Source organism: Oryctolagus cuniculus, chromosome 9 (genome assembly GCF_964237555.1).
Source record: "Oryctolagus cuniculus chromosome 9, mOryCun1.1, whole genome shotgun sequence".
NCBI lineage: Eukaryota > Metazoa > Chordata > Mammalia > Lagomorpha > Leporidae > Oryctolagus > Oryctolagus cuniculus.
In genome coordinates this window covers 78,552,226-78,578,197 of record NC_091440.1, presented here as the reverse complement: position 1 = coordinate 78,578,197, position 25,972 = coordinate 78,552,226, and the positions used below count along the sequence as shown (strand labels likewise).

The following is a 25,972-nucleotide window of genomic DNA, read 5'->3' as shown; positions in this document are numbered from 1 at the left end:
GACCTGGGAATGCTCAGCCTCTAGCGGTAAGAGAGGAAGAGGTAAATCTCCATAGAAACTGTTCAAAAGGGGAAGATGTAGAAGGGCCCTGCAGTCACTGATTTGTTGCGATTCTGAAACCCAGCCAGGCACACATTGCTAGTTTCCTGGACTACGGCAACAGGGACTGTCCCTGGATTAGGGCCCAGTTCTGTAATCTGGGCATGACTCCCAAATTCATTGTTTCTATGAGTCCTGGTTATATCTCATGGGATCTTGGCTTTACCCTCTGAATCAGTCTGTCTTTTTCATATGAAATAGCCCTTGTTTGCTGCTGAGTAGCTTTCTCCACTTGCTTCCTGACTGGAAAGCTGGGGCCAAGGCCTCTTTTGCCCAAGTTGGTACAGTGGCTTTAAAGGTTGATAGTCTTTTAGTGTACGAAATTGTAGTTCATTATTAGAAAAAAAAAATCCCACCCATACTCACAAATCCATTTGGAAAGAGATCCTCTTAATTCAGGCAAAGAATTAAGATGGTATTTATAAGGCCCTTAAGATTCTGAGAATCCCATTGTGTAACTGAATGAGTATAAAACTACGTTATAGTGGAGTTTTAATAGCCACTCCTTTGGTTTGAACTTCACCTCTATGGTCATGTTTTAGCACTTGTGGAATTGGTCTTAGTTCTAAACCTGTTTCTTAACTTTGTGAATCTTTTAAAGAAGATATCCCAAAACCTTATATTTCTCAAAATATACTTCAGAACCAAACAGTTTTTTCTTAGTTCATCTCTTGCCACACCTTATCCATCTACTATTAAAAGAAACCCCTGGTCACTCAGCATCCTGTCTGTCTGGAGGTCTCCATAGCTGAAAGCACAAGTTTATGAGACACATTCTGTATCTTTGATAGTATTTCAGGAGACAGTCGTGTTCATTGCTTTGCCACTACACAACACAGGGCTGCTTGTCTTATGCTTCTAATACCAAACTCCTTGCCCATCTTCTAGACCCTTCTAGCAGCCTCCTCACCATCCTTCCAGCCTGTGCCTGCTGCCTTGTCCCAAGGCCACTACCACATGCTTTGTGTTTTCATTATTTCAGTATTTTCCTTCAAGTGTATAACAAATTACCCCAAAACTTCTACGCTCAAAAGAAAATCAATTGATTTGTTTGCAATTGGATAGTCAGAGGTAAGGCTCAACTTGGACAGCTAATCTCTGTGCTACACACAGTGACAGCAGCATCAGCTTAGCTGGGACCAGAAAACCCAAAAATGATTTTGCGTACATGTCTGGTGCCTCCTCTGAGAGGGCAGGAACACCTTACCACTGTCTGCACATGTCTGCCTCTCACAGGATCTCTCTAGCAAACCAGTCACACTACTTTAGAGGGTATCAGCTTTTAAGTAGACAAAAACAGAAGCTGCACAGCCTCTTCAGTGTTAGGCTTCTCTAGAAGCCCTAAGTGTCACTTTGTCACATTGTGTGTGCCCAAACAAACCAGCCCACATGCAGAGGGGAATAGATTCTACCACTTACAGGAGGAGCTGTGATGTGGAAATGCTACAAGGCTCAGGGGAGGGGAGGAATTGTTACAGCCATCTTTGAGAAAACTCTTCAAGTTAACCAAGTTCAAAAAAGCTGTTAAGTCCCAGTTTAATTTAAACCATTCTGTTTAAACTGAGTGTGTACTTCTACATAAACCAAAATCTGAAGTACTTGAAAAAATCTGGTTAGTCTAGATAGCATGTAAATTAGTCCTCCATTTTTTTTTTTAATTTATTTGACAAGGTAGAGTTATAGACAGTGAGAGAGAGAGAGAGAGAGAGAGAGAGAGAGAGAGAGAGAAAGGTCTTCCTTCCATTGGTTCTCTCCCCAAATGGCCGCTACAGCCAGAGCTGCACCGAACTGAAGCCAGGATCCAGGAGCTTCTTCCTGGTCTCCCATGCAGGTGCAGGGCCCAAGGACCTGGGCCATCCTCCACTGCCTTCCCGGGCCACAGCACAGAGCTGGACTGGAAGAGGAGCAACTGGGACTAGAACCCGGCACCCATATGGGAGGATTAACCAAGTGAGCCACAGCACCGGCCCCAAGTCCTCCTTTTTAGAGTGGTTAAACTAAAATGAAGTGAATTTTTCTTCTGCTACTTCCGCAGCTGGAAACTTTAAAACCAACTTTTTCTGTATTCAGATTAAACTGTTTACAATTGTGAACCTTTTAAAGCTTAGCTAAGATGTTAGATAAGCAAAATAACATTTTTTAAACTGTAAAAATTTCCCCCAAAAAAGTACAGAATTCATTTCACGGTTCATCCTTTTTATTTAATTTAAAAAAATTCTTCATTGGCTCTTTTCTTATCTTGGCATTCTGCCTTCCATCTGCAAATTCCTCCAGAGATTTCTAGTGATATTAAAATAACTTTATCTAATATGTTCAGTAGCTTAAAACTTAATGAGCACCTGCTGCATGCAAAGTATAACACCAAGAACTAAGAGGGATTCAACAAAATATAAACCTTACAAAATAGACTGAAAATTTTACTTTTTCCCAAGATGTTAATTACATAAAATCTTATGTTGTGCTTTTGTGGATCCAATTTAATGACATTCAGTGAAATCTTATTATAGTGGTGAGTAAGTTAATAATAACCAAACATTTCATATGACCTTATTCTACAGGAAAGAATTGGAAGTAATATAGGAAAAACTATATAGAGTACCAATGTTATTGGAGACAGACCTCTTTAAAAGTCCCATCTGGATTGCGAAGTATTATCGGGGTATCAGGTACCAATTATTTTACTGTGTGCTTATTAATAAACTTAGAATATTAATAAGCACTGTGAGTTCTTGCCTGATATTCAGTGAAGAATTCTGAATACTGGAACAAATAAATGAGGCAGCATGATAAGTTTTTAAACTTTTTATTCAGTGAGAGAAATGCATAGGAGAGTGAGAGAGAGAAATCTGGATTCATACAGAGCACCAGGAGCCAGCCATGTGGAGGAGCATGTAGGCCAGAAAGCCTGGGGAACATGGCCTTTGGAGGCACAGGGGCAGCAAGCTGGTCCTTGACAAAAGGGAAAAGGGCCAAAAAAGAGCCAAAAAGGGCTGGGCCCATCGTGTTCCAGGCCTTTAATCCACTTCTAAAGGGGAGTTGGTTAATTAGTCTGGCCAGTGGGCACAATAGTGCGGTCAGGTAGGGGCATGAAGTCACACAAAAATGTGGTGAAGACGTGGTCTTCCAGTTCACAAACCTAATCAATTTTAGCCTGTATGCCTGCCTACAACACCAAGACACCGGAAAATGAATTGGGACTCTTTGGGCTGTTCAAATAGAAAAACAAATCTATGTTGCTATATCCATGTGAATATAAGGGATAATTTTAAAAAGTCATAGAAAATGGAATTAAATTGAATTTATTTTTGGTGGAAAATTTGAAATCCATGCATATGTGGAATCTTCAAAAAGTATATGGAAAATTTATATTTTGAAAAAGTATGCATGGGTTTCAGAAACTTTCTTTGTACCAAAGTAAATGTCTTCTAATTCTGCTTCTCTACAAACTTTTTGAAGTGCCCTCATATAACCCTCTCTGTCCTCAAGGAAGCTTATACAGTCTCACTTTAGAGATAGATCCCAAACACAAATAACATGAAAGGCAATGAGGGAGATCCCTGTCTTAAGTGTGAGTCTGTTACGTATAGGTCACCTTGCAAAACAAGCAACTCTTTGAGCTCACATGCCTTCCCCTCCTTTGGACCTCTCTTCAATGTCATATAAAGAACAGGGATTATGCATGCAGCAGTGCCTTCTCTGCACCTCCTACTATTTCCTACGTGTCTTTCCTAACATTAGGAGTAGAAACGGAAGAAAACTGTATGCCTTATGGTCATACACTGAAGTCAAAGATAACAACTATGCGTTTCTGATGAGGTACACATCCATGAGCAGAGCAGTGTTCTGCCTTCCAATCAGAGATCATACGCCTTTGCCAGATTGCCCCTTCAGTGACAGATAGATGCTGTCATGCTTACCCAGTCTGGAGCAAACTCATTTTAATCATCGCTCACAGGATTTTGCTGAGGCGCCCTTTGCCTCTGTCTTTTCCTTCAATTAAGCAATAGTATTATAAGCAAAATGACATGTTTATCTCATTATTTTTCTTTTAGCCCCTTTTCCATTTTTGTCACTGAAAATTTACATTCATTTATGTTAATTTCACAGGAATTCTTTCTCACAGTCCATTGTGACCTTACATCTTGTACATAGCTTATTGTTAATACATATTTGCCTCTCAGTGTAAGCCATCTAATTCCCTGATTTGCCCACAGTTCTTGCGGACCTTGGCAGCTCTGTTGCAGATGACCCTCCTTAATAAGTCTCCTTATCATGTGTCTCCTTACTTTCCACACCTCCTCGTTGCCCTTCTCCCTCCTCTCCTGCTTTTGAAGCTGCTGCCTTTCCTGTCTGCATACACATATGTGATAAACAAAGTTTTCCTCTCTCCAGTCTATCCTTTGCCTTGTCACCCAATATCTTATTATAAAACAAATGTGATCAATAGCTCCTCTTGAAATTTTCTGTTGACAATAGATAAAATTGAAGCAGCCTTGTCTTTCTAAAACTTCTTTCATTATTTGTCCTCGGAAACCTCCCACTGTCTCATCCCCTTATCTTGACCTACCCACTCCCATACACCCTTTCCTGATAAGAACTCAAGTTCTTACCAGTCCTTGATAATACTTACCGACATTGTTTCTGCTTCTTCCCTGATCTTCATCTTAGCCGTAAGTGAACTCAAATATCTAGTCCCCACGGAAGTCTTTTCAGACTTGCTCAAACTTCCCCCCACCATGCTCCCTTCTTCAACAGCTGTTACTCACAGGTATTATAACCACCTATTTACACCTCTGCCTCACAGACCAGGCTATGAATTACTTGACAGCAAGCTTGTTGTTTTCTGAGTACCTATCACAGTGTCTGGTACTGAAAACCTTTACTGTGCAAAGTAATAATCGCTAAGGAAATATAAAATCAGTTTTATTCTATTTAAAACTCTAATTCCTAAAAATTAAGCTTCATTTATCCAGAAAATTCATCTCATATGAATTGTTTATGCTCCCAATATGCTAGAGAAAAGGAACCTAATTATATTTTCTTATGATTCACAATTAACATCATACAAATGGTTAATGACCGGATTCACACAGCATATTACTAAGCAAAACTTATTGTGCTATACCAGATATGTTGCTTTAGCAGCAGAAATGGATAGATTCCTGGATACATACAACCTACCTAAATTGAACCATGAAGACATAGAAAACCTAAAGAGACCCATAACCAAGACAGAAATTGAACCTATGAAGAGAAACCTTTAAATGCCTTTGTTAGAAAGTCAATGATTCAATCTGTTTGAAGACTTCAATTTCTGGAGGTTTTAAATTTTTTCTAAGCATCCCAAGAGAAAAACACAGTGAGTTTCAAATTTCAGGTACTGCATCATCAAAGTTGATCATATTACACAAACAAATTACCTATTCTCTTCACAGTATAATTTAAAGTAATCTTAGCCCTCATTTTGATACTTGAATAAAGACAATGTAGATAGATGGTTTACGTAAAAACTACAGAGATTTGTCTTTTGTTTTTCATTTTCTCCTGGTCATTTTTTCTAAAAAATAGAGCAACAAATAAAACCTTTTAGGAATTTAAAATCAATTCACTTCAGTATCAGATGCATTTTAAAGTAATGTAAACCCCATTGTAGATGCTGTTCAGTAAATTCAGGTTTGTATGCAAGTAACACGAGTTATTTTTGCTTCACCTTATTAAGAGCCTACCATTCCAGTAGCATGGCTTAAATATTTAAAGTTCATTATCATGCACATTGTCTCTTCATTGTGCTCAGTAGTAAGTATCAAAGTAATTTATTTTGTCAAAAAATGAAACTATGAATATCTTTATGAAAATCATGTATTTGCCAGTATAATCACAAAGAAAAGTAGAAAATATTATGTAATCTTTGACAAATGTTGATCCATCCTTTTTATTTTGTGTAGTACATTATATTCAGAAACAGTTTTAAAGCAAGAGACTTGAGGTAGTTTAACATATTTGTTTACTAATGCTAGCGTGAACTGTTGTTCATTTGTACATCCATTTCTTTTGATTTATGGCAGGATGATTGAAAATGGGTAACATTTTTAAAAACTATATGCTATAAACAGACTATGAAGCAAATTATTCAAGAGAAATGTTTTGTCTTCTCTTCCTAGATCCTTAAAGTTCAATAAAGAGTAAAGTAATACAGGTTTTAAGTAAAGCACTTCTTTAATTTTGTTTATAGTTAATAAGTTATAAGTAAATAGTTTTATCCATCAGATTTCTATAGAATGGTTCAATGTACTGTTTTTAATTCCTGGCAGGAGCTAATTCCTGAGTTCTACTACTTGCCAGAAATGTTTGTCAACAGCAATGGATACAATCTTGGAGTCAGAGAAGATGAAGTGGTAGTAAATGATGTTGACCTTCCCCCTTGGGCAAAAAAACCTGAAGACTTTGTACGGATCAACAGGATGGTAAGAGAGATTTTTGTCTTGTTTTTGGTTTGTTTGGTTTGAGAAGTTAGAAGGAAATTAAATTATTCTGTAGTTTCATTTTTAAATATTACAGATTGCAAATTACAATCTATAAATACAAGGTTAGAATTTAAGAAAAAAGAAAGGAGGACTTTACTGTAGTCTTGACAGCCTTCTTTATAGTAGAGTGGATTTCCTTTCATGAAGACTAATCAAGGAATGGTAATTCATTTACATTCACTCCCTTAGGAGAAGGCAATCAGATATGCATCTGTTGACTAATAGAACGTGTTTCAAAATGCTTCAAATAAATGCCCATTCCTTACTTTTTTTCCTACTGGCTAAATCTGCACAGGAAAAAATTACAGTTGGATATATTTCTATGTAGGAAACTTAAGTCTTGAAAGATGCCTTATAATGTAGTATACTTGACTGTAGGAGAACACCCATTTTGTAGATATTCTAAGGAAATGTCATTACATTTTTATCTGTATGACAGATGTCTGGTGTTCAAATAAGAAATGTGCAAATAGGATATTTGCATGTGAGGATTTTATAGATTTAATATATTTATATCCATGTTTGAAGAGATTTTAATCACAATGTCATTATGGTACATGGAAATTAATCATTTTACAATATAACCTTGCTAGTGCTATTTATTGTTCTTGTCAGTTGAGGAATTTTGTATCAATAAACCAATATCTCAAAATATATATTTTTACCCTATTTCAATCACTCACAAGCTTTTCTAACTTTCTTATAAATATATTTTATTTTGTTTTTACAGCTTATTTGAGTCAGAATTAAAATAAGGTCCACATGTTGCAATGTTCTTGGCTCCTTTAATCCCTCTTTTTGTAAGAGCTTTATTGAGATATAATTCTCATACCATATAATTCAATCATTTAATGTGAAAAAACAATGAATTTAGTCTATTCAAAACATTGTGCAATCATCAGCACAATTAATTCTAGAGCATTTTTATTACCCCATAAAGAAGCCCATCCCCTTTAACATCTCCTCCCATTTCCTCAACCATCTGCATTCCCCCAGGTGGTCCTAGACAGCCACTAATCCACTTTCTATTCTTTAGATTTGCCTATTGTGAATATTTTATATAAGAAGAATCATATAATATATATTTCTTTTGTACATTTCCCTGATTTTGTATAACTTTCATTGAATGTTATTGTCTGTCACATGCTCCCCTCTATATTATAGCCCATGTGTCCCATCTCCAAGAAATATTTTACTTTTAATATATTTTATTTCAGCAAATTGTTGCTGATGCAATAGACCCATGTTTAAAACACCTTATAAATAATCTGCAATCTACTCTCCCACTCTTTGAGGGAATATCATATATATTTACTCCTCAATCTGTAAATTGGTACTTTCAAATATATGAAATTATTTCATACCATCTACTTAAATAGTAGGTTACTTCATACACACACACAGATGCACACACATATATTTCAATCACGCTTGCTTTCTAGCTCAGGCCAGTTTCCTAGCTAAGTTCCTAGCTGTGTTAAGAAAATGTTCCATGGTACCAGACATGCACTTTTGTTCTTTCTACTTTTTTGTTTGTTTGTTTTTACATTTTATTTACTTATGTGCAAGAATCACAGAGAGAGAGGGAGAGACATAGGAGAGAGAGAGAGAGAGAAAGAGAGAGAGAGAGAATCTTCTATCCACTGGTTCACTCCCCAGATGGCCACAATGGCCAAGGCTGAGCCAGGCCAAAGCCAGGAACCAGGAGCTTAATTCAGGTCTTCCATGTGGGCAGGTAGGATCCAAACACTTGGGCTATCTTCTGCTGCTTTTCTCAGGGCATTAGCAGGGAACTGGATCAGAAATGAAGCACACAGAAATTGAACCAGCACCCATATGAGATGCTGGCATCATAGGCAGTGGTTTTACCCACTATACCACAACACCAGCCCCTTCAATTTATATTTTTTAAAAGACTTTATTTATTTTATTTGAGAGGTAGAGTTACAGACAGTGAGAGCGAGAGACAGACAGAAAGGTCTGCCTTCCATTGGTTCACTCTCCAGATGGCCACAATGGTCGGAGCTGCGCCGATTCGAAGCCAAGAACCAGGAGCCAGGGGCTTCTTCCAGGTCTCTCACGCAGGTGCAGGGGCCCAATGACTTGGGCCATCCTCTACTGCTGTCCCAGGTCACAGCAGAGAGCTGGATTGGAAGAGGAGCAGCTGAGACTAGAAAGGGTGCCCATATGGTATGCTGGCGCCACAGGCGGAGGATTAACCCACTGTACCATGGCACCAACCCCTCAATTTATATTTTAATGTGAAGGATTTATACTTCATTCAGACTTCTAAAAACCCCTATTCATTCTTAAAATTGATAGACTGTTACCATACCATCTTTGCCTACTTGAATATTGACTATAATATCAGTGTAAGGGTACCAGTTCGCAAATTCAACCCTAGAAGCTCACTGATCTCAGTATGTCTCAATCACATTATTTGAATGTATCTACAGTGCCCAGAGCTCTAGCTGGAATGTAGAAGTTAGTCAATAGTATGTACTGGATAACTTTTTAGTGAGATGCCTCTTGGGACACCCACATCCCATATAGTGGTACCTGGCCTGCTATGTTCCCTTTTCCAGCTTCCTGGTAATGTGCACCCCGGGAGGCAGCAGGTTCTGGCTCAAGTACTTGAGTCCCGACACCCTTATGGGAGACCCGGATTGAGTTCCAGGCTCCTGGTTTTTCCCCATCCTAGCCACATCTATTGTAGGCATCTGGTAAGTGAACCAGCAGATGAAATAGAATCAATTTCTCTCTCTCTCTCTCTCTCTCTCTCCCCCTTCCTCCCTCCCTTCCTTTTTCTCTTTCCTTCCTTTCAAGTAATTAAAAAATAAGTAAATTTTACAAAATTAATAAGTAAACACTTACTGAGTGAATGAGTTAATAAAAGTTGTTGGAGTACTAATCTCATTGCTATCAGTGTGTAATCTAGTTTGGTCCAAACTCGTTAAACTAGATGAATCCTTCACTTAAGCAAGAAAAGTAGTCAAAAATTGTTGGACCTGAGTTTTTGCAGCTTTTGCTGTAAAACAGAATTTCTCGTGTGGGTACTAGTAACAAGTGCTTCCTTTGTCAGGCATTAGGCCAGGAATTTGATTTTTTAAGTAATTAATTTACTTGAAAGGCAGAGTTAGAGAAGGGAGAGACAAAGAGAGATCTTCTGTCCGTTGGTTCAGTCCCCAAATGGCCAAGAGCCTGGAGCTTCATCCAGGTCTCCCACATGGGTGGCATGGGCCCAAGCACTTAAGCCATCTTCCACTGCCTTCCCAAGTGCATTAGCAGAGAGCTGGAAGTGAAGCAGCCAGGGCTTGAACCAGTGCCTGTAAGGAACAGGCAGCAACTTAACCCACTATACCTCAACACTGGCCTACTGATTTTGTTTTAGCATTTATAATGTTTCTTCTTTTTACAGATAAGAAACAAAGAGATCAGAGATGTTCCATAATTTACCCAGCATAGGGGAGCTAGTAAATAGCAGAGCCCACATTCAAGTGCAGGAAAAATTTTAACTCCCAAATCATACTCGTTCTATTACATCACTGCCTTTGATATTATCCTTTCTTTGTGAAATTCTCTGAGATTACTGAGCTCTACTTTTTAGGTTATTATTGTTAAGTGAAATATTTATTCCCTTTTTTTACATTATGAAGACTGTTAAATGTAGATCATTCAAAGATAAAGACAAGTTCATTTTTAAAATAGAGTAATCTTTATTATCTAGTGAATATTTCACACTTATTAATTTGCTAATGTTTAGACAATTGTTTAGACAATTTGCTAATGTTTAAACTGCAACAGCCGGAGCTGCGCCAGTCTGAAGCCAGGAGCCTGGAGATTCTTCTGGGTCTCTCACTTTGCAGGGGCCCAAGGTCTTGGGCCATCCTCTACTGCTTTCCCAGGCCATAGCAGAGAGCTTGATCCGAAGTGGAGCAGCCATGACTCAAACCAGTGCCCATATGTGATGCCGGCACTGCAGGCGGCCACTTTACCTGCTGCACCACAATGCCATTCCCTGCACATTCTTAAAAAATGACAAAAATATTGAGAAGAAATTTTAGTAAGAGGGTAAATTTATGTTAATGTTTTAAGAAACTTCAAAAACTGTTTCCCAGAATGAATGTACTATCTTATATTCCCACAAGCAATGTATGACAGTTTCAGTTCTTCCACATCCTCACTATTGCTCTTTTTCTTTTTTTTTTTTTAAAGATTTTTTATTTACTTATTTGAGAGGTAGAGCTACAAACAGAGAGAGGGAGAGACAGAAAGGTCTTCCATCTGCTGGTTCATTCCCCAAATGGCCTCAATGGCCAGAGCCAGGCCAATCCAAAGCTAGGAGCCAGGAGCTTCTTCCAGGTCTCCCACGTGGGTGCAGGGGCCCAAGTCCTTGGGCTATCTTCCACTGCTTTTCCAGGCTATAGCAGAGAGCTAAATCAGAAGAGGGGCATGAACCAGTGCCTAGATGGGATGTTGGCACTGCAGGCAGAAGCTTAGCCTGCTAGGTCACAGCACCAGTCCCTCACTACCACACTTATTGCCTGTTTTTGTTATAGCCATTCTATTGGATGTGAAGTAATATCTTAATTATGTGAGAGAGAAAGAGACATAAAGCTTCCATTCACTGATTCGCTCTCCAAACATTGGCAACTGCTAGGGCCTTACCAGAATCCAGGAATTCAATCCAGGTCTGTCTCCCATATGGGTGGCAAGGACCCAACTACCTGAGCTATTACCTGCTGCCTACCACGGTGCCCAGTATCAGGAAGCTAGAATCAGGAACAGAGCTGGGACTTGAATCAGGGCACTCCCATTTGGAATACAAGCATCCCAACTAGTGTCTTAACTGCTACACCAAACACCTGCCCCCTGGTAGCACTTTTAGTATACATTTCTCTAGTAACTAATGATGTTGAGAATCTCTTCTTTGGATGCCAAAACATTTTAGGTACATTTTAATAAAACATTAAGTAATGATTTATTATATATACAACCTTTGGTTCTCCTTGCTAAGATAAGTTAATATGCCCACAGAATAATAATTTTGTTACTGATATGCCTAATTGAGATACAAAAGACAGGGCCAGCACTGTGGTAGAGCATTTAAAGCCACTACCTGTGGTCAGGATACCATATTGGCACCAGATGGAGTCCTGACTGCTCCACTTCTGATCCAGCTCCTGGCTAATATGCCAGGGAAAGCAGTAGAAGATGGCCTAAGTGCTTGGGCTCCTGAACCCACGTGGGAGACCCAGAAGAAGCTCCTGGCTCTTGGCTTTGGACTGTCCCAGCTCTGGCCATTACAGTCATTTGGAGAATAAACTGACAGATAGAAGATCTCTTTCTCTCTCTCTCCCTCTCCCTCTCTCTCCCTCTCTCTCTCTCTCTCTCTGTGTGTGTGTGTGTGTAACTGTACCTTTCAAATAAAATAAACAAATACTAAAAAAAGAAGAAAAACAGTCATTCTCCTGAAAACCATTCCCAGGGTGTCATCAAACCCAGAATTCCTTGACTACAGAGAAAAATAAGAATTACTATGGATGAAAAACCATTTGATAATTAGTAATGACATAAAACTAGACAAAGATAGACCATAAACTGACTAAATTTGCAGAAAAATTATAATACTTCATTCATTTAATATGTTAGGTGGCCATGTAGTCCAACTAAATAAGCGTTTCAGGTAATTGAAGTTTCTTGATGTTTCTAGGTAATCAAGAACCTTTTTGAAGCATTGTTACAGTTAGCTTTCTAAAATTTATTGCTGTTTGGTTCCCTACCCTCTTATGCAAAGGGATGAAACTCAATTCATTCTTGTAAAATCAAGGTTGTTAATTCTAAGTACCCATTATTACTTTTCATTATGAAGTGAAATAATTTTATTTTTACTCTTTTTCTTTTGTCTTCTTCAGAGTATCAGTTGTCAGTGTAGAGCCCTTTAGTAGCCACCAGCCATAGAGATTAGAGTTTGTTGCTTACAATCTCTTCTAGACTACAAAATTAGGTATTCAGTTTATCAAGGCTTTATGATAAATAAATGTTAACTAAAACCCTGCCAGAAATGTAATCTTTGTAGTTTTGATAGAATGCCTGTAGTTTCTGTCTCAGGTTCCTTTGGCCACTGTGTAATGATTCCAGATTTGGAACTTGTGTACTGAAAGATAAAGTGACAGCACCCTGCACTTAGCCAGGGAAAGGTTACTCTTCTTTTGTACAGAAAGCTACATGGTTGCCTAGGGCACTTTTCTCCATGGATGTAACTGATGACATTTTTTTCTCTACTTTGTTCTTTCCAAGAGTTACTGCTCACAATTGCCACAAATCAGTATGGACACCATCTTAATCACCTTACCTCAGAGCCCAGTGATAGTCTTCAGTTATTCCCATAGGAAGCTTGGCCAAGATAAATTAATGCAATAACAGTGCTTATCACCCATGCCGTTTACAAAATGTTTTAAGGATTTATTTATTCATTTTAAAAGGCAGAGCAATAGAGAGGGAGAGACAGAGTGAGCTAAAGAGGGAGCTCTTCCATCCACTGCTTCACTTCTCCAGGTGGCCACAACAGCCAAGACTGGGCTATGTCAAAGCCAGGAACTCCATTTGGGCCTGGCACATGAGTAGCAGGGGCCCAGCACTTTTAGTCTATATTTCTCAAGTAACTAATGATATTGAATATCTCTTCATGTGTTTATTGGATATAAAAACATTTTAGGTACATTTTAATAAAACATTAAGTAATAATTTTTATATGTACAACCTTTGGTTCTCCTTAGTAAGATAAGTTAATACACCTCAGATAAGTTAATATGCCCACAGATATGGGCCATCTTCCTCTGCCTTCTCAGTTGTGTTAGCCAAAAGCTGAATTGGATATGGGGGAGCAAGCACTCAAACCAGGACTCTAATATGGAATGCAGACATCACTATCACAACACTGGCCTCTGTACCATTTTTTTTTAGTGTTTATTCTTTGCCACAAACTGTACCAGAACTTCAATTGTATCATTCTTTTAATGCTTAAAATATCTTCAAGCTGGCGCCGCGGCTCACTAGGCTAATCCTCCACCTTGCGGCACCGGCACACCGGGTTCTAGTTCCGGTTGGGGCGCCGGATTCTGTCCCGGTTGCCCCTCTTCCAGGCCAGCTCTCTGCTGTGGCCCGGGAGTGCAGTGGAGGATGGTCCAAGTACTTGGGCCCTGCATCCGTGGGAGACCAGGAGAAGCACCTGGCTCCTGCCATCGGATCAGCGCAGTGCGCCGGCCGCAGCGTGCCAGCCATGGCGGCCATTGGAGGGTGAACCAATGGCAAAAGGAAGACCTTTCTCTCTGTCTCTCTCTCTCACTGTCCACTCTGCCTGTCAAAAAAAAAAAAAAAAAATCTTCAGAGATAGTATTAACCTGAAACCAAGTAAGGTAAACTAACTTGTCAAATATCACCTACTTATCAAAGTGGCCATATTCTTATTTTTTAAAATATTTATTTATTTGAAATACAGAGTTATAGAGAGAGGTCGTCCATCCGCTGGTTCACTCCCCAGATGGCCACAACGGCCAGAGCTGCGCTGATCTGAAGCCAGGATCCAGGAGCTTCTTCTGGGTCTCCCACATGGGTGCAGGGGCCCAAGGACTTGGGCCATCTTCCACTGCTTTCCTAGGCCATAGCAGAGAGCTGGATCGGAAGCGGAGCACTCAGGACTCAAACTCATTACTCATATGGGATGTTGGCACTGCAGGTGGTGGCTTTACCTGCTAGACCACAGCGCCGGTCCCACCACATAGATTTTTATAACTAATTTAAAATATTTGGTTTCATTTCATTTGGTTCCAGCAAGAGAAATAGCAAATTATTCATGGAAAGAAACAACCTGAGAAAAGTTATAACACCATAAAGACTATTTAAACTGTAAAATAGATTTTCCTCTATCCTTTTAAGGAAAAAATACATGATTTCAGATTTTAAGTAACAAATTTTTAAATTTATAATTTCTAAAAGTGCTTTTATTTCACATAAATTAAATATCAAAAAATTGACTCCTGATACTAACATTACTAGTTCAAAAACTAGCTTCTGTTTATATACTACTTACCTGTTATAGCTTGCCATTTTAATAGTTACATGTTGCTAAGCAAACTTGAAGAACGATAAAATGGCATGCTTCTTTAAAATAAGCCTCCCTCAGAGTTAGAAACATACCAGGGGATTCCAATTCAATCCCATCAAGGTGGCATGTACCAATGCCATCTCACTAGTCCCAGTGATCAATTTCTATTCACAATTGATCATAATGATAGGACTAAGAGCCAAAGGGAGCACATAAACAAGACTAGTGTCTGCAAATACTAGCTGATAGAATAAAAAAGGGAGAGAACAATCCAACATGGGAAGCGAGATACACAGCAGACCCATAGAATGGCAGATGTCCTAACAGCACTCTGGCCTCAGAATCAGCCCTTAAGGCATGCAGATCTGGCTGAAAAGCCCATGAGAGAATTACAGACATGGAAAGCCAAAACACTCTGGCAAAAAAAAAACCTAAATGAAAGGTCTCCGCGAGTGAGATCCCAGTGGAAAGAACAGGTCTTCAAAGAAGGAGGTACCTTTCTCTGAAGGGAGGAGAGAACTTCCACTTTTACTATGACTTTGTCTAAATATGATCAGAGTCGGTGAATTCAAAAGGCTTCCATAGCCTTGGCAACTCATGACAAGAGCCTAGGTTGATTACTGACGCCATAAACAAGAGTGTCAATTTGTTAAGTCAACAACAGGAGTCACTGTGCACTGACTCCTCATGTAGGATCTCTGTCCTTAATGTGCTGTACATTGTGATTTAATGCTATAACTAGTACTGAAACAGTATTTTTCACTTTGTGTTTCTATGTGGGTGCGAACTGTTGAAATCTTTACTTAATGTATGCTAAACTGACCTTCTGTATATAAAGATAATTGAAAATTAATCTTGGCCGGCGCCGTGGCTCAATAGGCTAATCCTCCACCTAGCGGCACCGGCATACCGGGTTCTAGTCCCGGTCGGGGTGCCGGATTCTTTCCCGGTTGCCCCTCTTCCAGGCCAGCTCTCTGCTGTGGCCCGGGAAGGCAGTGGAGGATGGCCCAAGTGCTTGGGCCCTGCACCCCATGGGAGATCAGGATAAGTACCTGGCTCCTGACTTTGGATCAGCGCAGTGCACCGGCCGCAACGCGCCAGCCGTGGCGGCCATTGGAGGGTGAACCAACGGCAAAAAAGGAAGACCTTTCTCTCTGTCTCTCTCTCTCTCACTATCCACTCAGCCTGTCAAAAAAAAAAAAAAAAAAAAAGAGAAGAAAGTGAATCTTGATGTGAATGGAAAGGGGGAGGGAGAGGGAAAGGGGAGGGTTGTGGGTGGGAGGGAAGTTTTTTTTGGGGGGAGCCATTGTAATCCATAAGCTGTACTTTGGAAATTTATATTAATTAAATAAAAGTAAATAAATAAATAAAATAAGACTCCCTAAACAAAGGGGAAAAAAATAAGCCTCCCTAAGTAGGATTCCTATAGATGCACATCCATCAAGCTATATGTGTACAGTACACTATGAGCTGTAAAGATTGAAGATAGTTTTGATGAAGTCACTACATCTCAAAGATTTGCTCTCACATACTTAATAGAATAGTTTTACAACTGAATAAAATATGAGAGATACATACTTCTGCATCTCTGAATGTATCATAGAACATTTTCAGAAATGGATAGTACATTTCTATTATAAGCAATAAGTTACAACCTGTGCTCATAAAGAAATGAAAAAACAAGACTGGGGTTTCCTCTGTTCCAAACCCAATTCTTGTTATCTTACAGGAATTAATGGATCGGGGAAGGCTTGTGAAATAAACCCTCACTCCATGTAATGAAAAGCTTTATAGAAAATGTTGCATATATGAGGAAATTAGCTGGCCTAGTCTTTTTCTCTGCACCCCCCAGCAACAGTACCAGATTAAATAGGGGGCTTCAGAAAGTTCATGGCAAATTTGCTTTATCTTTTAATTCCATTTTCCATGAATTTTTGAAGTCCTCTCATTGATGGTTGTGGGAAGTGTCTAGCAGGTGATAGATGGCCTGAGAGACTCTCTTCCTTCTGTCTTCTGGGTCTTCCTAGAAGGCTCCCTACAGAGTAGGAAGGGGAAGCTACCTTGCCTTCCAGCAGGACACTATGCCCATGGCAGCCATTGTTGCTTACTTCAGAATGAGAGCTTAAAGGCAGAGCTGTGGAAAGATGTCTTAAACAATGTGGCAATGTGTTTCTGCAGCGCTCCTCTCAGGGGCTCCTGCATTGCTGTTCTTCAACTCATAGTTTCCCATGCTCCAATTTCTGTTCAGTCTTTCTCATCAACTACTAATCTCATGCAGAAATAATGTCAGATGTCTGCATTAAAACTCAAAAATTGACGACCAGCATTGTGGCATAGCAAGTAGAGCAAAGCTGCCGCCAGCATCCCACATGGGCACCGGTTTGAGACCCAGCTACTCCACTTTCAATCCAGCTTCCTGCTAATGCACCAGGGAAAGCAGCAGAAGATGGCCCAAGTGCATGGGCCCCTGCACCCATGTGGGAGACCCCAAAGAAGCTCATGGGTCCTGGCTTCAGATCAGTCTAGCTATGGTCATTGCAGTGATTTGGGGAGCAAACCAGCAGATGCAAGATTTCTCTCTCTGTCTGTTGCTCTCTTTTGCTCTCTCTCTCTCTCTCTCTCTCTCTCTCTCTGCAACTCTGCCTTTCCAATAAATAAATAAATCCTTAAAAAATCTCAAAAATTGTATCAATTACCCATGTACAATGAGTCTTCAAAAAGTTCATGGAAGATGTTCATTATGAAAAAATTATGTGTGGATTTCAAAAATTTTTGAACCAAGGTTAACTTATCTTTTAATTCCACTTTTCTCATAAACTCTGAAGTACCTTCATATTTCCACTATTTGCTGAAGGTCTATTTATTTGTTGAGTATCTGTCTAATTTAAAAGCCTAGCCCCTGATGTAAAACATAAAAATATTTAAGTTTTTCATGAATTCCATGCATACACTCTCCATTTTTTAATATTATGTCTATCACTAGAAGTTTCTAACTTTATACTGGTTAGGTAGTTCATGTAGGTTTTAGCCCTTATGAAATAGGTTTAAAGAAAATGTGCTCTTGTATATTTGTAATTTGGACTGGGATTATCTTCAGTTATTTGAAAGAGTGCTTTATAATGAGCCTAAAGTATAAAATGAAAATGTCATATATACCAAAGAAATGACATTCACAAGTGGTAAAAAGCTTTCCTCTCTTTGTGTGGATTAGTATTCTGTCTCCATGAGTATTCCCTCCTTCTTCTTTCAAGCTGTCATTAAGAAATTCAAGGCAAAGAAGACAAAATAATGTTATAAAAAGGATGATGTCATTGATTATTAAATGCTCAGCTTCATTATCCCATGCCAGCAATTGAACAGCTATTTGATGCACTGTTAGCAACCATTACTTGTCTGAAACTAATTTCTTTTTCTCATTTTTAAACGTGAAATAGTACCTTGTTTTCTAGGGACCTATATAATTAGTTAGAAGTATTTATGTCTTAAAAATATAGTAACAAGAATTGCATTTCACTGAAGAGCTGTTGGATTCCAGATTTGGTGTCACTGCAAAAACTCAAAAAGTGATACCGACACTTTCAGTAAACATTTCAGTAAATTCTAAATGCATTGAGTTTATATATCAAGAATTGGTTTAATTTAGCCACAGAGAGCTAGGCTGATTACGACTGACTTACTCATGAAACATTAATAAAGCTTTGTGTTCAGTTCTAACATGATTATAATCTGACCTCCTGACAAAGGACAGAAATAGAAAGTATCTCTGGTACCATTACCCTAATGCTGTGCTCATCAATCATAATCCACTCTTTTTTTAATTTGTTTTAGCAAAAGGCCTTTCACGGATGTACACTGATAATATCATCCGGTCCTCAGCCCAGCAGATTCCTGGTGCTGTTCGGCCCACTGTGGAGTGTTCACAGTCTGCAGCGCATACCCTGTGTACAGAGACCAGGAGGCTGAGTTGGGGTGCTTTTCCTTTTACACTTTTACAAAATTTTCATATTTTAAAGGAAAAGTTTCCTTTGTGATTGGTACCAATTTGAATTTGGCAATATTCTACTAACAAGCCACCTTGCTTAAAAGAGAATTTTAGCCAGTAACAGTGCATGAACTTTGGAAAGTCGTAGGCAGCACCTCAAAGTACTGAGGGGTAGCTACCGTGTTTGAGTATTTGCTGTGCCACCTGTCAGCCACAACACTTCCAAACAATATAACCTTATCTCTTACAATTTCAGTATCCTCCTTTTTTCTAGACTGATGATTGTCATTCTATAAATCTTTTTTAAAAAAATTAATTATTTATTTGAAAGAGTTACAGAGAGAAGGAGAGACACACAAAGAGATCTTCCATCCACTGATTCACTCCTCAGATGGCCACGATGGCCAGGGCTGGGCCAGGCAGAAACCAATTCTTTTACATCTGTCATTTTCTGACGTCCCTAAATCTTTTTTTTTTTTTTTTTTGACAGGCAGAGTGGACAGTGAGAGAGAGAGACAGAGAGAAAGGTCTTCCTTTTGCCGTTGGTTCACCCTACAATGGCCGCCGTGGCCGGCGCGCTGCAGCCGGCGCACCGCACTGATCCGATGGCGGGAGCCAGGAGCCAGGTGCTTTTCCTGGTCTCCCATGGGGTGCAGGGCCCAAGCACTTGGGCCATCCTCCACTGCACTCCCTGGCCACAGCAGAGAGCTGGCCTGGAAGAGGGGCAACCGGGACAGAATCCGGCGCCCCAACCAGGACTAGAACCCGGTGTGCCGGCGCCGCTAGGCGGAGGATTAGCCTAGTGAGCCGCGGCGCCGGCCTTGTCCCTAAATCTTACTTATTATCTTGGGTTCCGTCAGTCTTCTCTCACTACAGTGTAAACTCTAGTAGGGATTTTGGTTGCTTTGGCTCATGCCATGATCCTATGATCTAGAACAGTGTCTAGTACATAGCAGATAGGAAATGTTTGTTGAATGAATGAATGAGCTTCTTTCCCAGCCCAACCCTCACTTACTGATATTTCTTTTATTCTTTCTCTTGTGACCATCACATTGTTCCCAATACTCTAATCAATCAACTTCTAAATATTCATTAAACACATAAGAGTAATGGGAAATGTTCTTAGTGGCAGGTATTTGGCCTGGTGGTTAAGATACCAGTTGGTAATCTGTATGTCATGTCATAGTGCATGGGTTCAATTCCTGGCTCTGCACCTGATTGGAGCGTTGTGCTAGTGTGGACAGTGGGAGGCGGCAGGTGATGGTCCAAGTGGTTGGCTCCCTGCTACCCATGTCAGAAACCTGGATTAACTTCTCAGCTCGTGACTTCAGCCTGGTCCTGCCCCAGTTGTTGTTGGCCTTTTGGGGAGTGAACTTTAGTGAATAGAAAGGTTTCTCTTTCTGTCTCCCTCCCTCAAAAATAAATAAAATCTATACATATATTTTTAAAAAGTGATGGGAAATGCAAAATGATATTATATAATCCCTATATTCAAATTGCTTACACTCTAGTGGAGGATATAGAATTACACTTTTGGAACAATAAATTGCTTAATTGGTAATAATCCCATTATTTTGTGTATCACTTTATAATTTATATATAAACTAATTTCACAATTAAATTTGTAAGTATTATATTACTACACTAAGTAGCATGAAGGAACTGATTAAAAGTGTTATAGAAATTTACAGGGTAGAGACCGGCGCCATGGCTCACTAGGCTAATCCTCTGCCTGCAGTGCCGGCACCCTGGGTTCTAGTCCCGGTTGGGGCACCAGGTATTAGTCCCGGTTGCTCCTCTTCCAGTCCAGCTCTCTGCTGTGGTCTGGGAGGGCAGCAGAGGATGGCCCAAATGCTTAGGTCCCTGCACCTGCATGGGAGACCTGGAGGCAGTACCCGGCTCCTGGCTTTGGAATGGTGCAGTGCCGGCCATGGCGGCCATTTGGGGAGTGAACCAACGGAAGGAAGACTTTTCTCTCTGTCTCTCTCTCTATCTATAACTCTCTTTTTCTGTCTCTCTCTCTCTCACTGTCTAACTCTGCCTGGCAAAAAAAAAAAAAAAAAAAAAAAAAAAAAAAAAAGGAAATTTGCAGGGGAGAAAAAGAGGAATGTGAGCAAGGGAATTTGGGAAACAAACACTAGACTTCAGTAAGAAGAATGGATATGGCTTCAAAAACAAATGGAGGTTGAAATGCTTTCAGGTTAGGGAAAAAGGAGCCACAAAGGTCCAGAGGTCACAGCAAGTACCAAAGGCCCATGGCAGTGAAATAAAGGTGCTCCTGGGACTGAGGATTTGTGTCAGGACGTCATGGGGGAGGTACAGAGAAGGTAGGCCTGAGCCAAGTAGAGCTTACACTGAATGGACTGAGCTAGGAAGAGCCTGGGACATTGGAAACAGAAGGGGACAATATGAGCATGTTGGCTTCAGAAACCTGTTTCACCAGCAGAGTCCAAGATGGACTGGATTGGAGAAGGAGCTCAGGGCTCTGTTGCTGTAGTCCATGGGAGAGATGCAGGTTAGGAAGCAGTCTTCTCTATGATGCATCTGGTGAACAATCAAGTAGTGGAATAACTTAAGCCCCCAAAAGATAAACACTTAAAATAACTATGTTGTCCTCACTTAAAACAGTTCAGTCTTTCACTGGATAATTGCTACAGTTTCATAAGTTTAATCATGAAGATAGACTGGCATAGACACTAAAAAGTGTCAATATGATTTTCTGATTATCTACTTGAATAAAAACTACTCTATTTAGAAAACTTTTAGTACCAAAAGCAGATTATTGAGGTAGAAAGAGAAATGAGTCAGAAACATTTTTGCTGCAGTCTACAGGAAGAGATAGGCATTCAGTGTTCTTAAATTTAAAAATGCAGGACGAATAAATACTCTGTCTTCAAAATTAATTTCAGTAGTCTTGTATCTTTTTTTCATAAGTTTTAGAAAATCTTTATTCCAAACCTGCTAGAGAAAGAGTTCTCTACCATCTGATACCCATGGGACAAAATGGAAATTAGAATTAGGGAAGTGTTATCCATCTAAGAGATAACCTCTCTGGTTAAAATATCACTCTTTATTTCCTTCCTCTTGGATCCCTAGGGTAGAGTTATGGATTGAGAATTGGTTTATCCAGGCTTAAAGCAATTGTTTCTGCCTTCAGATATGCAAGGAGATGGTAAAGAAAGCTATTATGACCATTTTAACTCTAATAGCTTACTAATCAAGGATTTCTTTATATTTCAGTTGTAATTATTGAACTTAAATTTTGTTTCAAACTCCAAAGTGTCCTTTGTTCATGGAAGCACATTTTTAAAAGAATATATAAGCAGATATTATGGATTTAATAACAGATTAATACTGTTTATAGTACAATGAAGGATCCTCATGTCAGCCTTTAGCTTTAGGTAGATTTTTATACTTTATGTGTTAGTTAATATTCAATTCTTAGATATGCATTTGATTTTTAACTATATTTCGCATTGAAATGTTATAAACTGGATTTATTTTTCTCTGCCCAGTGACTAGTACAACAGCAAATCTGTAAAACTTTATCTGTTTAACCTTTTACTTCATTTCTTTGTATTTACTTTTTTTTTTTTTTTTTTTTTTTTGACAGGCAGAGTGGATAGTGAGAGAGACAGAGAGAAAGGTCTTCCTTTTTGCCGTTGGTTCACCCTCCAATGGCCGCCATGGCTGGCACGCTGTGGCCGGTGCACCACGCTTATCCGAAGGCAGGAGCCAGGTGCTTCTCCTGGTCTCCCATCGGGTGCAGGGCCCAAGGACCTGGGCCATCTCCACTGCCTTCCCGGGCCACAGCAGAGAGCTGGCCTGGAAGAGGGGCAACTGGGACAGAATCCGGCACCCCGACCAGGACTAGAACCCAGTGTGCCAGCGCCGCTAGGTGGAGGATTAGCCTATTGAGCCGCAGTGCCGGCCTGTCATTTACTTTTATAACCAATAAAAAACTGTATGAAATTATGTAGCTAAAATTAATTATCAATTGATTCATCAAGGTGCCTCTCTAATGCATTCATAGAACAGGACAAATAGCCTAAACATAACAACGTTTTCAAAATTTAAATATTATGAACTAATAACTTTTAAAACTTAAGTGAAATGGAGCAATACTGAGAAAAACACTAAAATGCCAAAAGTATGATTTATAGTCTTTAAAGAAATTTAAATGTAAAATATGCCAATAATCACACACACACACACACACACACAACCCAAGGCCCAAATTATTAAGGGTGAGCTTTATCAAAATTTCAAAGGATGATGAATTCATTTCTCATGCAAGCTGTTTTCAGAACACAGGTAAAGTCATTCAGCTCATTTTATGAGGCCAGTGGGACCTGGATTCCAGAAGTAATTAAAGGAGGAAAGCAAAAAAGAAATTGGACCAATTTCATGCATGACTATAAATACAAAATTTCTAAATAAATTAGCATCAGTGTGATTTGTGTGTGTGTGTACATGCATGCACATGTGCATTGTACCAGGTCAAAGTAGAGTTTAACCCTTTAATATCAAGAAAAAGACGACCATGTTCCAATATCATCACTGCTGTTTTATGTAGTTCTTAAGGTTGAGAGCAGTTGTATCAGACAAAAATAAAGGAGTTATAGGTATAAATAAGAGTAGCTTTCAGAAACAAAATCTGTTTACAGAAATGAATAGCATTGTTCTACGTAATCAACAACCACATACAAAATATGATTTTTAAAATGTTACAATTGCATCAAAAATTTATGATGTTTCTGGGAATAAACCGAGAACACCAACAATAAAATTATACTGAGGAAATTCTAATTTTTAATGCTAATAAATTACATAGAAATAATCTTTATAAATAAAGAGTTATTTTGAGGCCTTAGATGACAAAACCTAATGTCATTATTCCATAATCAATTTATAAATTGATTGAAATACCAATCAAATTATTCTTATAATAGCTATACACTGATTGTAAAAGTTATAGGGAAGAATAAAGCTTAGTTAATCCTGAAAAAGAAGGAAAAATTTTACCAGGTATTTAAATATATAAAAAAATAAAGATACTTAAGATGACAATAAAAATATAGAAAGTTGAACATAGCCACATCATACCTAGATAAATATATGATAGATACATATATGCAATTATGAGGAAGGGGAAAAAAGAGGTTGAGAGGAATGACAAATGGACTTGCATTTTTCAAGGTAGATTATTATATTATCTGTAAAGAATGGGAGGTGTTTTGTTTGTTTTGTTTTGCTTTGGCAGGCAGAGTGGACAGTGAGAGAGAGAGACAGAAAGAAAGGTCTTCCTTTTCCTTTGGTTCACCCCCCAATGGCTGCTGCTGCCGGCTCGCTGCGGCCGGCGCACCACGCTGATCAGATATATGTTACGCAAATAAAGATGATACCAGGCCGGCACCGTGGCTCAATAAGCTAATCCTCCGCCTTGCGGCGCCGGCACACCAGGTTCTAGTCCTGGTTGGGGCGCTGGATTCTGTCCCTGTTGCCCCTCTTCCAGGCCAGCTCTCTGCTATGGTCCGGGAGTGCAGAGGATGATGGCCCTAGTGCTTGGGCCCTGCACCCGATGGGAGACCAGGAGAAACACCTGGCTCCTGCCTTCGAATCAGCACGGTGCGCCGGCCGCAGCAACCATTGGAGGGTGAACCAACGGCAAAGGAAGACCTTTCTCTCTCTGTCTCTCTCTCACTGTCCACTCTGCCTGTAAAAAAAGAAAAAAAAAAAAAAGATGATACCACACATGACTGAGGAGAGGAATGTTTACTCAATAGATGGCTTTGAGAAAACTGACTTATTACATAAACAAAAGAATTAATATAGAAACAAAATAATACCACATATGAATGAAAGTAAGCTCTAGATGAATTAGATCAAAATGTGAAAGATATAACACTAAATGCAACCAAAATTGACCAGAATGTAAAATTTACCTTTGAATCTTCAAAACAAAACCACAGGGTCATAAAAAATGATTTTATTATCTCAAAATCAAGAATATCTATTCACAAGGAACATGGATAAGGCTAATAGATACATGATCTTTGGGAAAATTTATCAATTAATGCAGTATTTTAGTTAACAAAGAACTATTACCTAAATATACAAAGAACTCTTGCAAATCAACAACTCAATAACAGGAACCTCCATTTTAAAAAATGAGTAAAAGGGAGTGAACCAGCGGATGTAAAATCTCTGTCTCTGTCTTTCTCTCTCTCTCTCTCTATCTCTCTCTGTGTGTCTCTTTCTCTCCTTCCCTCCCTCCTTCCCTCTGTTTCACTCTGTTTTACAAATAAATAAATCTGCCTTTATAAAACAAAGATGTCAAATTCATTAGTAATCAGAGAAATACAAATTAAAACAACAGTAAGATAATTATTTTGTATCTATTACACTTTCCGAAATTAGAAACCTGGATAATGCCAAGAAATGGTGGGGCTGTGGACATGCAGAAACCTTCATGCACTGCTGTCTGAGGGGAGACAGAAATGCCATTTTGAGAGCAACTGGCCACTAATGACTCAGACTCAGTGTGTGTACACCCAGTGTGGTGATGTACTACTCCTACGCCAGTCTAGAAATTCTGAAGAAATTCTTACAAAGATCCAAAAAATCAAATGAAAAAAGGCTTTTGTCACAATCTTGTGGCATAGGGAGTTAGAGGTCAGGGGAGTTGTGAAGCCATGAGAAGCAATGGCCTAGCTACTTGCAGAGCCTCATAGGTAGATGGTAAAAGCAATGCCCACTGGGAGCCGGCGCTGTGGCTCACTTGGTTAATCCTCCACCTGCGGCGCCAGCATCCCATATGGGCCAGCTTCTAGTCCCAGTTGCTCCTCTTCCAGTCCAACTCCCTGCTGTGGCCCAGGAAGGCAGTGGAGGATGACCTAGCTGCTTGGGCCCCTGCACCGGCACATGGGAGACCAGGAGGCTGGTTGCACCAGCCTTAGCGACCATTTTGGGGGTGAACCAATGGAAAAAGGAAGACCTTTCTCTCTGGCTCTCTCTGTCTCACTGTCTAACTCTGCCTGTCAAATAAAAAAAAAAAAAAAAAAAAAAAAAAAGCAATGCCCACTGAAGAGAGCAAGGGACCAATAGCAATCTGTAACCCTAGACTGTGGTTGTAGATCAAAACTACAAACACAGAGAAAATGAGTAGTACTTTATAAGAGCACATGCAAGCCAAAGGAGAAGCATTAAACACAGTAGCTATTATATGTGGTATAGGAGGGAAATAAAAGTGGAAGATGG

General features: G+C 39.5%; 1 protein-coding gene across 10 annotated transcripts in view; it reads left to right on the top strand.

Annotated features, from left to right (window-relative positions):
• NBEA (neurobeachin) overlaps positions 1-25,972 on the top strand; it is a 726,466-nt gene that overhangs the window by 648,268 nt on the left and 52,226 nt on the right. For all 10 annotated transcript variants that reach the window (XM_070049020.1, XM_070049018.1, XM_051831739.2 and 7 more), the window contains one exon: positions 6,411-6,563. In XM_070049020.1, the coding sequence (XP_069905121.1) occupies positions 6,411-6,563 (153 nt within the window). The remainder of the gene's footprint in view (positions 1-6,410; positions 6,564-25,972) is intronic.